The 15,443-nt window shown below is 40.1% G+C and overlaps 1 protein-coding gene across 4 annotated transcripts in view; it reads right to left on the bottom strand.

Moving 5' to 3' along the window:
- The window catches only part of sdk2a (sidekick cell adhesion molecule 2a), a 140,347-nt gene that overhangs the window by 9,728 nt on the left and 115,176 nt on the right, over nucleotides 1-15,443 (bottom strand). The window contains exons 22-42 of one of the 4 annotated variants that reach the window (XM_056272437.1): nucleotides 14,450-14,571; nucleotides 14,244-14,353; nucleotides 12,422-12,572; nucleotides 11,013-11,250; nucleotides 10,237-10,352; nucleotides 9,959-10,148; nucleotides 9,774-9,872; nucleotides 8,596-8,790; nucleotides 8,311-8,512; nucleotides 8,110-8,213; nucleotides 7,785-7,855; nucleotides 7,537-7,672; nucleotides 6,652-6,708; nucleotides 5,634-5,735; nucleotides 5,281-5,396; nucleotides 3,837-4,023; nucleotides 2,333-2,470; nucleotides 853-1,035; nucleotides 626-751; nucleotides 378-542; nucleotides 142-282 (exon numbers count right to left, since the gene is read on the bottom strand). In XM_056272437.1, the coding sequence (XP_056128412.1) occupies nucleotides 142-282; nucleotides 378-542; nucleotides 626-751; nucleotides 853-1,035; nucleotides 2,333-2,470; nucleotides 3,837-4,023; nucleotides 5,281-5,396; nucleotides 5,634-5,735; nucleotides 6,652-6,708; nucleotides 7,537-7,672; nucleotides 7,785-7,855; nucleotides 8,110-8,213; nucleotides 8,311-8,512; nucleotides 8,596-8,790; nucleotides 9,774-9,872; nucleotides 9,959-10,148; nucleotides 10,237-10,352; nucleotides 11,013-11,250; nucleotides 12,422-12,572; nucleotides 14,244-14,353; nucleotides 14,450-14,571 (2,949 nt within the window). The remainder of the gene's footprint in view (nucleotides 1-141; nucleotides 283-377; nucleotides 543-625; nucleotides 752-852; nucleotides 1,036-2,332; nucleotides 2,471-3,836; nucleotides 4,024-5,280; nucleotides 5,397-5,633; nucleotides 5,736-6,651; nucleotides 6,709-7,536; nucleotides 7,673-7,784; nucleotides 7,856-8,109; nucleotides 8,214-8,310; nucleotides 8,513-8,595; nucleotides 8,791-9,773; nucleotides 9,873-9,958; nucleotides 10,149-10,236; nucleotides 10,353-11,012; nucleotides 11,251-12,421; nucleotides 12,573-14,243; nucleotides 14,354-14,449; nucleotides 14,572-15,443) is intronic. The other 3 variants (XM_056272446.1, XM_056272454.1, XM_056272461.1) reach the window with 3 other exon arrangements.

The raw sequence follows: 15,443 nt of genomic DNA, 5'->3' as shown, positions 1-15,443 counted from the left end.
ACCCACCAGTGATGGGAAAATAAAGCTTATATTGAGTCCATCTCACTTTAGTCATGTGAGTCAGCAAAAAGAGACAGGCCAATCAGGGTAAGTGAGAGAGATTATGGATCTATTCTGAGTGTTTTTGGCTTATCAACCCACCTGAGTCTGTTTTCTTGGTGTATTTTTTGCTCTGGCCTCGTATGATGAGGATGAAGATAAGCAGAAGGATGAAAATGAGGCCCACGAGAGCAATAACCACCAGAAACCACCATTCCTCATAAAAGGGGGAGACCTTTTGGGCTGGTAAAAAAGAGAAAAGAAACAGAAAAATGGGTTTCCACAATGAAACACAAAACCGTTTAGGCTTCCTGGCATACTTGTTCAATTTGACTCACCTGATATTGAAGGAGAAGGGGCGCTTGGAGAACCGTAGCCATAGTCATTCACCGCGATGACACGGAAGTCATAGGTGACCCCTTCTCTGAGAGTATCCAGGTTAAGAGTGTACGATGTTACCTCTTTAGGGATGTCTTTGATTAGAATATCCCACAGTCCTTCATCTGTTGGTGGTGAGATGCCATTATTCACTCCGTAATGACCTTAAATGCTGTGTTTCTATACTATTTCTGTTTCTTCAACTCACCAGATGGTCTTGCCTCTATAACATAGCGTGAGATGGGAGCACGGCCGGGGTCACCGCTGGACCAGTGGAGAGTGAGGGCCGAGCCGTAACGAGAGATAAACGGCTCTCCCGGAGGCCCCGGAGCACCTGTATAACAAAATAGGGCAATAAGATGTTATAAAATTATACGCTTTAGATTTATTGGTGTAACAAAATAGCAAATTGGGCTAAATATGATGCAACAAGACCTTCTCCAGGGCCAGTGGTGATGTTGGCCTCAACCTCTGGTCCATATGTAAGGGTTTTGGCACGGATGCGGAAGTTGTAGGTCACTCCGTCTGCCAGATCCTTGATTTTCATCCACAAGGGGGCGCTGCCCTTGACATCCACTGTGACAATCTTACTGACACCTGAAGTGTGAGGAGAGGAGTCTGTAGAGGAAACACTCAAACTCTAGATACCATGCTAGAGTGAAACACTAACAATGACACATACAAACACTAATTATTACACAGCTTGCAGTGTGGCACTGTATTGACATTTCCACTTCTTTCAAACTTCTTTCAAAAACATTAAAAAAAAATGGTAGTATGCTTTTAATGGGAGTGTGCAGTAATAGAATTACATAAACATTCTGGTCATATATATATTTTTTCCTAATGTTGGTTTTAAGAAAATTAATACTGTTTACGACCTCTAAAATGAAGGTTTCAAAATGTTCCATTGGCTTGATAGAATGTTCAGCATTCATCTATCTGACAGTCATGACTCATCTTAATATTAGCATACTGAAAAAATATTGGTTTTCTTTCCTTATACATTTGCATACTGACTTGTGGCTGATCTTGTCTTCCGTTTATCCGTTCTGTGAGTTCTGTTCTGTTTAACCATTTATAGCCACCTTCATGTTGCACAGTGACTATAGCTACGTTATGAATACTATGCAAATTTATGCATAGTATCCAGATTTTCTGTATGCATAACATGCCCAGTTGATCTTCTACATTTGCTAAAAGTAGGCAGCTACAGTGTTTACTGTATTCAGTGTGTTCACAGTATTTCCCGAACATGGCATGTGTTGATAATCGAGGGTGTAGCCGACAGAAAACAAGATATGCTCTCAGTGTCACTAAAAGGCGAGGTGTCTCTGATCCAGCATTCAGTTTACGCAGAAGTAAAGGCTAAAACCTGAGCTTAAATAACACTTTGTTGCTTTGCAAGCACTGACTTTGCTTTCAGAGTTTTACACTTAAATTCACATATACGTGTGAACACTGCGCGAGGTCATGCTCTAGGGGTTAAACTAACAGAGAAAGTTGGGCTTTTTTCTTTGAAGCGTATTCTTCAGATACGGGCCCTTGGTAAACAGCAGCCCAGCACATCTGGTTCCCCCCCGAAGGCTTGACCACTCTGGAGCCATTATGGGACCACAGTAATTCCCTCTCTGATCCCAATTATGGTGGAATTTGGCCAATGCACCACACTTCACAATTTTTTAACCATGCCTTGCTCAATAACAGGGCAAATGGAGGGAAACGTCACAGAGGAATGCCATTCATTACACGCCAAAAAGAAACCTCATCTTGACCAGATTTGGAGAGCAAATTTGAGACATTTGTAAGTTTAAAAAAGCATGACAGGCCTAAAATGGTGTAAATCAGCTGCTGACGGAAAGCCACCTCAATAATTTGCTCAGCCAAAAGCTTTTAGTGTGGTGTAGTTTCTCACCATCCACAGGCGTGCAGGGCTCGTAGACCACACGGTATCCCTCCACGATGCCATTGGGCTGCTTGGGGTCACCCCAGGACATGTTGACTGAGGTAGTGGTGAGCTCACTAAAGTGGATAAAACTGGGAGCGCTTGGAGCTGTGGAGTAAAAGAGCTCTCATTAAACATCTAACACTGCATTATCATTGTTTGATTGCGCTAGTCAGGGCCCAAAATGAATGCTTGCCAAAGTAAAATAAATAAAGTTACCAACCAAATTTACTCGCATTTAGTTGGTAACTTTATTAAGAACTGGAACATAATAAGTGGTTTAAATCGAATGGTCTACTAAAGTCAAAATCTGTTGCGTGTCTTTTAGAAAAAAGTGTATAACAGCTGTTAACTCAGGCAATAAAGGTATCAAGATTTTATCAAGGAAGTTTGTTTTCTTAAAAAATACATTTGTGGAATTTTCTTGACCTTGAGCTACCGAAACGAAAGCAATGGAAACAAAAAAGTCTACACGTTCTTAACAGGTGCAATTTCACACAAAAACTCAGATTAGCCTGTACATGGAAACATATTTTTTGTGGACACCATGATACAGAATATCATTTTTTCAGGATTCTTTGATAAATAGAAAATTCAAAAGAACAGTATTTATTTGAAATATAAATCTATTTCAATCTATTACAAATGTCTTTATAGTCATTTTTTGATTTATTTAATTAATGCATCCTTGCTGAATACTTTACCTGACATCATTATAAGAAATGTTTCTTTCTTTATTTTTATTTTATACTGTATTATTTATTATTTTTCCTCAATTCACCCACTATTTGGCAGGGAAAAGATATTCTTGATCCTGGACACAGCTAGATTTAAAAAAATAAAATAAAAAAAACTACTAAAAAAGTACTTTTCAGCAGATGTATATTTAAGCACTCTTCTGCTGTTAGAGGTCAGGGTAATATTGCAGTAATTCAAGGAGTTAGTTTGCCCTCCGGAAGATTGGCACGGAGACTTGAGTTGGCTCATCTCCCAGTGTCTTAGTGTAAGCTGAGCCAAGATCCAGTCTCGCCTGTACTGGTCTCATTGTTCCTTCCTCACTACACTGTCACAGTCTTTAAGGGAGCGGAAAAGGCTGAATTAACTTTTCTCAATCGCTTGGAACACTGTTCTTCTTAAGCTGACCTGCCAAAAAAACACTTCCTCAATATGTGGCCCATTTTCTCAAACCCAGTTCCCAGCTCCCGGTCCTAAATGAACTGTCACGAGCTTCCGTTCCAACAGACTACCCCCCAAGATTTAGAGACAGCTCATCTCCTTCATAATCTAACACCATAGCCCTCATGCAATCCATATGATGTGATCCGTCCAATTGAAAATTAATAACCTTTCCAGCAGGGAACTTGGGGGAAACAGTGGGATCAAAGATCTAAAACATTCTCCCAAAGCGGGTTAAGCATGAAGGTCACTTCACTGGTTGTTGATTGATGTATTTTGCATTGAGTCCCACGGTCACCTGCTTGCTGAGTGCGCCCTCTGGTGGGTAGCGAGCGCGGGCCGTCCCCTGCCGCGTTGAAGGCAGCCACGCTGATCATGTAGGTGGTGTAGCCAGTCAAGTTCTTCAGCTTCACGCTCAGCTCCGGCAGGAAGAGAGTGCGGAGTCGCTCAGTCTCATTCTGCAGCTGAAACTCCCAATAATAAATCTAGCAAGACAAATCGCACAAATTAATAACTTCAGAATTCGTCAAACTGATGGGCTATTAAGCTTAATATTTTAGAGCAGCTCCTCAAACTTTTCAGACCAAGTCTGATCAAATCAGTCTATCAGGCTAAGGATCAATCAGTCACCTGGTTATTATTCTATGAATAATGCAGGCTTATCTTAAGGCCTTCTGACCAAGAACGATAACTATGAAGGTAATGGTAATTAAATTAGCGTCCAAACCAATGCACAATAACGTTGTTTAATAGAACCTCAAGCTTGTTTAAGTCAGGGGAATTCTGATTGGCTGTCAGAGTTTTTATTGTTAATCAGCTGGAAAAAAATCTTTTTTCTAAAAGTGACTTTCCTATTCTCATAGAATTAGAACGATTATTAAAACTTTATAGTTATAATTATCGTTAAAGTTATTGCCCTTGGTGTGAATGGGCATTTAGAGCATCTAATTAGACCTATGCACTGTCTAGTACTTATTTAAATTGCAACAAGAAACAAAGAATTTATCATTTTTGTATTTTAAAGCAGTGGATCTGAACCTATTTTTTTTACTTCAAAGAACCCCATTGTCCAAAACAATATTTGAAGGTCATCCCTCACTCAAATTTCCACCCACCCAAAATATTTTAGATATATTAGTATAAAAAATATAGTTGTTTCAGCTGATTTTCATGCTTGTTTTTGTCATATTTTAAATAATTTTAAGTCATCTTGAGGACCCCTTGGAAGTTTGTTGAAAATCACTGAAACCACAGCAGTAGTCACACTATCAGTAATGTTAATGTAATAGAACGGCGTTTTCTCAAGCATTTTTTTCTCCAGCAGATGAACGATAAAAACATTGACAGCCAATCAGAATCAGACCTCGAGCATTTAAATTGGCAGACAACAAACTGCAGTGCACGCAGAGCCATATTGTGCGCTGGTGTGGACGCTTATATAGTTATTATCATTATAGTTATCATTCTTGGAGTGAACGGGCCTCAACAGTATATCGGCTTTTCACACTCGTCTTTCATCCCTCACTAAACTCACACTATTGGTTTAGCCAATGTAGCGTTGTTGACTCTGTCATATCAAATAAGCAATAATTTGTTTGCTTTTTCGACAATCCAGAATTATTTTCTCTGGTACTGACAGCATTTCCACAGTTGTGTTTCACACCATCAGGGGGCACTAAAAGAACCACTGTTTTACTTTTGAATTCATCTTTGAATTGCTGAAGCACACTGAAGTGTCGTACCTTATAGCCTTGAATATCCCCATTTTGGGCCTCCACTGGAGGAGGGTCCCATGTGACATCAAGCTGAGTGGCTGTTGAGGACTGGATAGCGACATTCTGAGGTGGAGCGGTGGGCACTGATGAGGATGGACAAAAAAAAGTGAGAGAGAGAGAGAGAGAGAGAGAGAGAGAGAGAGAGAGAGAGAGAGAGAGAGAGAGAGAGAGAGAGAGAGAGAGAGAGAGAGAGAGATGATCAAACCAGACTGACTGATTTATTAGACTGTATACTGACTGACAGCACTACTGCATGTTTTATTAGACTGTGAAATCAATAATATTGACAGAGCATCAAGGAGGAATACTTGTGCCCTTACCCGCCTCTCCCACAAACACTTCCTGTGGCGAGCTGGTGGGCCCCTCCCCTACAGCATTATACACGCTCAGTCGGATCTCGTAGCGCTTGTGTTTATTCAGATCTGAACAATGGAAAAAAAGTGCACACCCTATTCAATATTGCATGATAAAACCTTAAGTGGTGCTAAAACATAATGATCCCGTTCCAATGAAGTGAGAAGTTGTGAGGAAAAGCAAATGACAGTGTGGAGAGAAATGGGCACAGTCAGACGTGAGAAGAGAGACAAATGAGACTGGGCTCTCGTGTGAGCAAATAAACGAGGTGTGAGAAAGAGTCGCTACTGGACTTCAGAGATTGAGTTAGGCAGGATGAGGGAGTGGATGATGACTGGAAAGCAGTGTTGGGGAGTAACTAACCAAAATTAACGATGCTGCTAACTTAATTATGTTCTTTAGTATAATCAGAGTAACATTTACAGTAAGAAGCTACTGTTTCCTGATTCATCTTAGATTCATTTAAAAGAACCGGTTTGTTCAACCAAAAAATGATTGACGGGTTTGAGTCCCTGTGTGAATATCTAATTTGTGTTGCATACAAATATCCTTTATAATATTAATCATCAACAATATGAATTAAATAGTAAAATTATACATTAATATTTCAATATAAACAATAATATACATTTTAATTTAATAAGCATGTATGAAGTAATATTCACAAATAATATTATTTAGAATTAATATTAAGAACTTAATTAAGAAAATAAATATAATATTTTAAATGCTCAGACATGCTTTCGATCAATTTAATGCATCCTGGCTGAATAAAAAAAGAAAAAAAAGAAAAACATCCCAAACTTTTGATCGGTTTTATAGCTTCATTGCAGTTTTATTGGTTTAGCTAACTGTTTATAGGATGGCTTGACTGCAGTTAAACTATTTCAGATATGAACAGCTTGAAGTAGCTTCCCCAACACTGGTATAAATGATGACGATAGAAACACTGATGAAAGAGCGAGATCGAATCTCAGGACTTACTGTCCAGCTCGTATTGGGTAAGTGAGGATTCGGTCAGGTTCCTCACACTGTACGGGGCTGAGGACGGTTGAGTGGAAGGGGAGAGGATGGCAGTGAGCAAGATCAAAGGTAAAGAGGGAGAGAGATAAAGAGAAAGTAAGAGAAAGGGAGGGAAAAAAAGCTGGATTAGCGCATTAGCTCATGCTTGCAGAAAGACTGGCAGCTCTACAGACTTTTTGAGAGAAACAAACTGCTCAGAAAACAGTTAACACAGCCCTCATACATTGGAAAGCTTCAATTACATGCATGTTAATGACATGAGCCACTGTAGAATGTTTAGTTACAGCGAAACACAAAACAGACGAGTTAGCATTTTGCTGAATTAGCTTATCTCTCCATGTTCTTATATACATGTGATTGTGATAAGTACTTTTTGATCAGCACAAACTCTCATACAAAACCCATGGTTTAATGCCAATATGGCATAGTTACAAGTTGTTTTTATTAAAAGTTGTATGGACATTAACAAAGCTCCATAGTAGTATCATGTTTTTTGGACAAAGTGCCATGATGGTAGTAGTTCCCTGTGCTTTCTGTAGCTCAAACAATAGAGTATTGCGTTAATAACACCAAGGTTATGGCTTCGATTCTCAGGGAAAGTAAGAACTGATAAAATGTAAATGCAAGATATTCGAAGTATCATGTACTATGTTTTTATTATTATTTGATGTACCTTGAAATACATGGTAGTAATACCACGGTACATGAATATAATAATCAAGTCACCATATTATACCATGACTGTACCATGGTACAAACCGTCTTTTAACCACTAACTGTTTGTAGATAAGAGGGCTAGATAGACAAAAACTAATTTAGACTTGAGTGAGTTTATTTGAGACTCACCTGTGAGCTCAGCCCAGTTGCCTGGTGGGCTGTTCACTGTGCGCACTGTGAAGCTGCGTAGGCGATCGTAAAGCAGTTCTCTGTACCGTACTCGAAAACCAAGCAAAATGCCATTGATCTCCTCCTCGGGGGGTGGCTGGATGGGTTTGAGCAGATTATATCATTATCTCCTGTTTCTAAACACAACATTCAACAACAGATAAAGACCCGTGTTCCCTCTCAGAACAGCGTGATGAATCGGACCTCACCTTCCAGCGGACCAGCACAGATGTGGTGGTGTGCGGAGTCACAGAGAGGATTGTGGGAGCTTTGTCGGGAGCTAATGGAACACAAACAGACAGTTTGTTCAGCTAATGATTGCGGAGCTGCAAAGACCCTGATAAGAGTCGAACAACCAAGAGTGAAATCCAGCTAATAGTGGTGGAACTGTTGGCAGCGTTCTGGTTACACGCCAAAGGTCAAGCATGAGGTAACCCAGCAGTTTTCCCCCTTCACTGGCTGGATCCAATTTTGCCCACATTATGATTCATCTCAGGCCCCGACAGCATTTAAGCGTTTCGCAGTTGCCCCTACCATCCTGTAGAGTGGTGATTGCCTCGCTCTCCACGCTGTACTCGCTGTCCCCAATATCATTAGTGGCTTTCACTCTGAACTGGTAGGAAGTGAAAGGCTTGAGCCTGCGAACAGGAAAAAAGATCAGTAGGACTACTGCGGTGCTACCAGTTTTGTCCTCTATGACCTTCAAACTTTGACACAGGATCAATTATGGCTTACCTGTCTATGACGTAAGAGGTGGCCTCGTGGTTGACTGATGCAGAGTGGACAGTCCAGTTGCTGTCGGGCAGCTCTCTGTAGTGGACTGTGTAGTATCGGATGGGTGACAGACCATCGCTGCCTGGTTCCCATGACAGCAGCACACTGCGGGCCAGGACCTCTTCCTGAGGCACAACGGGACGACTTGTGGGCTGTGGGCGTGCTGAGGGGAGATTAGATGAGTCATTTTAATCAATGACATTTAGTAAACAGCACCTGACCTTGTAAAAAGAGGTGAAGCAGTACCTCTCTTTTCTGTAGTGACCACCAGTGCTTCGGCCGCTTCTCCCCAGCCCTTTCGAGTCTGGGCTGTGAGGCGGAACACATAAACACTCTCTGGTTTCAGTCCAGCTGCTGTATACTGTCGCGCACTTGGGTTGAGAACATCGACGATGGCGGAGGTAATAATGGAGGAGTTTCTCCGGTACGCAATCTGATAGGCTAGATGAGAGAAACAGTTAGTAGATTCTGAATTTGATTATCATGTAACTGGTCATACAAGCACCCCTTCAAATGGGATTCAAACCAACGCCTACCAGAATGGGATGCAAACGCACTTACAAGGACACTAAAGACTACAGCATCTAGCGTCTAGTAAGGTTTCCTTGACAGGTATATCTATCAGCTAGCTTTTATTACACTCACTCCCTAAACCTCACTCCCATCCGGGTAACGGCCCCAAAAAAACTAGTCCTACCCCCACTGCTCCGGGCGGGATTTGAGCTAGCATCAACCAGAATGGGAGGCGGATGCACTAACTTTCTACTAGTTTTCTCTTGTTCCAGAGTAAGTCTTGTTTCTAATCTTTAATCAGATAGTGTGACATGTTCACTAGTGTTGTCAAATGTTCACTAGTGTTGTCAAAAGTACCGACACGAAGCGTTTGAAAGCAGGCGTCTATCAGCGAATCCGTCTATCAGTGGATATTACTAGGGATCCGCTGATAGACGCTTGTTTTCAAACGCTCCCGTGTGTATCTGTGTAAGCGATCGGGAAAGACAACGTGTTTTTGAAGCGTTGATCATTGTAGCCAATCACAGACATATTTGTTGAGCGCGTCAACAAAATGGCCAATCAGAGGTGTTTAAAAATCTGTTCAACATCGCTCAAAATTCTAGAGGGAAATGCTGGTATTGTCACATTTTTAAAACTTGGTACTGAAGTCAGTACTTTTGACAACACTAATGTTCATTGACTGCTGATTAATTGCGGTAAATCTTAGAAATTTTGTAATCGTACCATCGTGCAGTGTGACGATTGGGAGAAAAGTTTCGGCTGTGATGTGTACCAATCCAGTCTGACATGAAAGACCGTGGCCCAGTGCGCCATAGATTTTACCCATGGTCACACTGTGATCATGGTTCAGTCTGACAAGTAACAATAGCAAAGGACTGCAAAAATCATATAGAGTGCACCCAATTTACCAAGGATGATGCCATTTGGCTGGGCAGGGGGCTGCCAGATCAGTCTCACTGAGGAAGTCCTAACTTCAGGGAAAAGGATCCCGACTGGAGGCCCAGGTACTGTTAAAAAAATGTAAATGTAACTAGCACAACATAAGCAAGATTAATAACTTATGGTGGTTGTTAATTGTGGTTTAGACTCTCACCATCATCAAGTGTGCGCTCAAAGATGGGTGGAGAACTTGGCATGCCATCTCCTATACGGGTGAAGGATAGAACCTGGATCTCATAAAGCACATACTTCCCAAGACCAGTGAGCTGAACACTGTAAGTGGTATTTCCCTCCACCGTCCATAAACGTAGAGCTGACTCGGCATCCTTCTCCTTGTATACCACCTGAAATGAGGAGGAATAGATGCATCTTTTCACTACTACAATGAACTCAAGGTCATTAAATCTACTAGGAAGCCAGTTAACAATGTACCTTATAGCCCAAAATTAATCCATTGCGGTCAGTCTCTGGCACGTCACCCCAGCGGACCAGGATGCTGCTGGAGGTGGTAGCAAAAGCTGAAACATTTGCAGGGCCACTGGAGGGGACTAACAAATGGAGAAAACATACAATTAACAACTGTAAGAGCGATCAGAGTTTCAAACGGGAACAGCGTGCATTTTGTCATTCATTGTACCTGTCACATATTTACAAGATAAAGCATGCCAATGCAGTCTGGTTACAATTCGGTACATAATTGTAAAAACGTGTTTCCGACTGCGCTGCCAGCTGTTAATCAAACTGTGAATGACAGACAGTTTGACTGATGAGAAAATAACATTTTATTTTTCAATACTTGCATGAAACAAATAACTTTTTAATGGTCTAAGCAACGGAGAGCAAATGGAGGAAAAGACCCCAGGGAGTGTCATATCTCTTCTAAAGTTTTAGATGAGATCTCAACAATCTCACAAACTTGGATTTGCTAAGACGCTAAAGTCTGAAATCAAAACTCAAATATGTCTCATCAATTATCTGAGTTATACAATCCAAAGTTATGTTATAGGACGGTATCTTCTCTTACTGTATGCCAGCAATTGTCTCATCTATTTTTATTTCTCATAAGAATTTTAGGAGATACAAAGTTAGTTGAATCATAACTTCAAACTCCATTAAGACTCCTGGGCAATAAAGGAATAACCTTTGAGCAATAAAGTGTTCCTGTGGGCAGCCATCATAATTAATTTAATGGTCAGCAGATTTCTCACCTGACTCTCTGGTTCTCCCGTGAACTGGCTGGCTCCACGGTCCTGGCCCGATGCCATTGAACGACTGCACTTTGACCTCGTATTCTGTCCACTCCTCCAGGTCCTCAATGGTAAACTCTCTCTCTTGCCTGTCAGGAATAATGTGGGACAGGACCCCAGCCTTTGAGCCCAGGCGTGAGTATTGCACCCGGTAGCCCACCAGCTCTGGATTGCCATTGTATTCCCATTCTGGCAGTGGCTAGAATACAGACACACTTCAACTTAGATTAGAAATTTTAGCATCTTAGAATATGTATCACCACTCGACCAGGTCTTATCACCGTTAGGAAAATAAAATCACAAACGAAATCTCTTCAATACCCCAACTGTTTCTCCCAAAACAATGAGATGCAAATGGAGACTTCTGCTTAAGTTTCCAATTTTTTCTGATTTATCTCCCGAGAAGACCCAAAGAATCTCACATATGTCTCTTCAGAAGAGACAATGGGTCTCATTCACTAATAATTGTGTTTACTTTCCAAAAAATTCATTTGTTTTTAACCTCTTTCTAATGTTAATGAATTTGGAGTATTCTAAATGAGTGATCGCATGCCCAAGGTCAGGTCAAGTCAAGTAACCTTTATTTATATAGCACTTTTTATAATACATATTGTTTCAAAGCAGCTTTACAGTGATAACAGGAAAATAATGCAACAAAGTTTGTTTTGGCTGTACAGCAGCTTTTGAAGAAAATAGTGTCATTGTCCATCTTAAGTAAGTTCAGTGTTGATTAATTTCAGTTGTAAAAAGTTATTAATTTAGCTCATTTATCAATATGGCAGCTCCGGAGAAAACAGGTTTGAGAGACAATTTTACAGTTTATGTCAAGTTTAGGCTTAAATCCAGGGTTAGGTGCTTCTACATCAGTGTTATTCACCATCATTTCCCTCTGATTTTTGGGATGAGTTAAGTATAGGGTTGGTTTACGGGTAGGGGTAGGGTTAGGACTAAGGTGAATGAGACCCAATGTCTGAAAACGTTCTCAAATTTGCGGAGATACCAAAGTAAAGTTGAGATACCAACAGTTCTCATTCATTTCTTCCAAGATCTAATTATCAGAACTTTCCAAATTAATAACATAGTCTCATTATGTGTGTGTCTACTTTAATTTCTCCATAGTAATTGGGAATAAAAGCAATAAGAAACATTGATATAAGTTGGTACTTAAATAAAAGACTGCGACCTTTATTAATTCTCCAAAGCTATATGAACAAGCAAACACTGATCAATAAAATTTTCCTATGGGTGGAAATGCAATCTCCGGACTACTCAACTGGAAATGCAATCTCCGGACTACTCAAATTAAAACGAACACACATCTTTTCCTCTTAAGCATATCGATCATGTTCCAGAATGCAATGCATACGTACCACCCATCTGAGCCACAGGCTGGTCTCGCTGGCTGTGCGGAGAGTGATGTTGGCTGGGGCAATGTCAGGAGGAGCCTGTAGGGTCTGGATCTTCCTGGATGGCTGGCTGGGTGGGCTTGTGCCTACTATATTCACCTGCCTCATTCGAAACCTAAAATCAAATGGCAAGTTATAACGCGCCTACGGGCACCATATATGGGCCATTCTACAGAATTGGTGCAAACTGCGGTCCCACAACCAAAAAACACATTTAAAAATCACTTAAGTATTCAAATCTTAGATGTTTACTAAGATGCTTCTATTATCTATTGAATCCCACAATAATATTTAAAATATCAGTAAGCTTAATAAATATAAAATCATAATTTATGGGTACTTTCAATTGGGAGGTGGCTGTCTCGAACCTTAACCCCTAAATTTCCACTTATGAAAATTATATTGAAATAATCAATGCAATTTTTTCCATTGATGTTTTTAAAAATATCTTTTAAATTTTTTTAAAAAGAAATGATATTTTCTTTGTTAATCATGAAACTTTACGTATGTAAAAGAATGTGTCCCATGTTGTCATGTCACTACCGAAACAGTGTATGTTTTAGTCCATTGGCTGAGACTGATTTTGACAACACCCCTACATTTTTGATCGGAAAATATTCCTGTGTCCCTCTCTCTCATGTCTACATAGTGAGTAGATAGGTCCCATAATTTTTAGGTAAATATGTTCAAAAATCTGAAAATCTGTGCGTAACTTTAAGGAACGTCACTAGCAAACACCTTTTTTCTACAATTAAGCAAACTTTTTTGGGTGTTATTCCATAAAATAGAATTGTTATGTGTGAATAACTGATAAGAACTGTGCTAGCTAACCATGTGCTAATTAGCATCTTTGAGCTAGGCTCAAAAGTATCGAAAATTGTCACTACCGAAACAGTCACTGCAGAAACGTGGTGAAGTTTCGGTTGTGACATCATTGTATTTTTGCGTGTTTTTTGATAAAAATTTAGTTTTTATGTGTGTACAACTGTTCAGAACTGTGCTAGCTAACCATGTGCTGATTAGCATATTTGAGCTAGGCTCAAAAGTATCAAAAATTGTCTCTACCGAAACAGTCCCGATCGAAACGTGGTAAAGTTTCAGTTGTGACATCATTGTTCTTTTTGGGTGTTATTCGATAAAATTGAGTTTTGTGTGTGTGTACAACTGTTCAAAACTTTGCTAACTAACCATGTGCTGATTAGCATCTTTGAACTAGGCTTAAAAGTATCACTAGTATTGTCACTACCGAAACAGTCATGTGGTGACAGGACAAGATGTTATGATAGTGTTTGGTTCAATGCATATTCAAATGAAAGAATCCTTAACTTATCAGTACGATTAACTGTAAGCCTTTTACAAAGAAAGATTGGATTCAAAATACGCAAATCTCATAAATTACAATTGAAATATTGTTAAAATGTTATTTGTTATTGATTTATCTGTGAAAACTTTTTAATGAAATAGCAAGAAATATATTTACAAGGCAGATGTAAACAAAAGCATAATAGGTCAATATAACCCTTGTTAATAAATTATATATTATTGTGTTTCGGTAGTGAAAAATTTGGGGAGAGGAAAAATATTCCAAAACTTTCTGAAAATACAATATGAGAATTAACTGCACAATTACTAGAAATGTGTACCTTGGATATTATACAATTTGCATACATATAATATTTGTGGGAAAAGACAAGGTTTTTTCAAGACGTTTCCAACTCTGACTCTGAACCAAATCTGTAGAATGTCCCAGTATATCTCAGATTTCAAAATGTCGCATGGGATGAACCTGTAGTATGTGTAGGGGTTCAGGCCCAGGACCTCAAGGGATCGTGCATCAGGCTCATTGGCCAACTGATGGGCCATGACCCACTCCTCATTTTCTCCGATAACACCGATCTGAACGTGCAGCAAAGGAAAGAGAGAGATCAGAGATGGCTAATAAAAAGGTGATAGCTTGAGGTAAATTCTCAACGTAAATTTGTTCTGAACTACCTGAGCCTCTACCAGCCAGCGTGAGATAGATGTTTTGCCATCATAGCCCGGTTTGAACTGCAGGGTAACTGAACGTGGGCTGATGTTGGAGATGGCGATGTTGGTAGGAGGCCCAGGCATCTCTATGGGAACGGGAGCAATGAAAAGTGCAAGATGAATGGTAGAAATGTCTCATTGGGAAAAAATAAAAATGTTTGCAATTCACTTGCAATGCCTCCTGCTGAATTATAAAATTAAGTCAGACCATACTGAACAATATGCAAAAGACTTTTACATTCCAACCTCAGCCTCGCGTTCGGCGGGGAAAAAGGCATTCAGAATCAAAGTGAGACACACATTGTCCTTATTTGCATGACACATTTTTCTGTCTGCCATCAGTTAATTTTTGCATGCAGAAGCAGAAGCTTTCAAATTAGCATCATGGGGGACAAAAAGTGAGACAAGATAGGTTTGATTTAAAAACAGTGTGATCCATCCAGCATACCGATGCTTCATTATAAGCATCTAAAGAGGACAACTTCAAAGGATTTTTTTCACGGTGTCTCGTCTCACTGGCCCTCATTTATCATTCTTGCGTAGAAACGGGCGTATATGTTGGCGTAAGATTATGCTTACACTCCTCTCACCGCCTGATTTATGAAGCTGTGCGTACCTTTGAAATCCAGGTGTACGCAATGCCTGGCCTTGATAAATCCCGCGGCTAAAAACGATCGTCATTAGAATAACACGCCCCTATATATTCAAGTCTCCGTTTCCCCCACGCCCTCATTTTACGCCATGGACACACGGAAGACGGCAAAGAAGAGAAACTTCTCTGACGTGGAGCCGAAATGACCTATCACAATGCATTATTTTACAGCACGTCTTTTGAATTAGCATCTTACAGTCTATGATTAGCATTCAATTTCGAATCACGTTACATGTATTGGGGTGTACAATAGTGATGATGATGATGTGATGTGGAGTACCATTCATTCACATTAATAATTGCATG

Source organism: Rhinichthys klamathensis, unplaced genomic scaffold (assembly GCF_029890125.1).
Source record: "Rhinichthys klamathensis goyatoka isolate OS25496 unplaced genomic scaffold, OSU_Roscu_1.1 h1tg000015l_1, whole genome shotgun sequence".
Lineage (NCBI taxonomy): Eukaryota > Metazoa > Chordata > Actinopteri > Cypriniformes > Leuciscidae > Rhinichthys > Rhinichthys klamathensis.
Note: the sequence above shows the minus strand (reverse complement) of the source record. Positions and strands in the feature narration are given on the sequence as shown.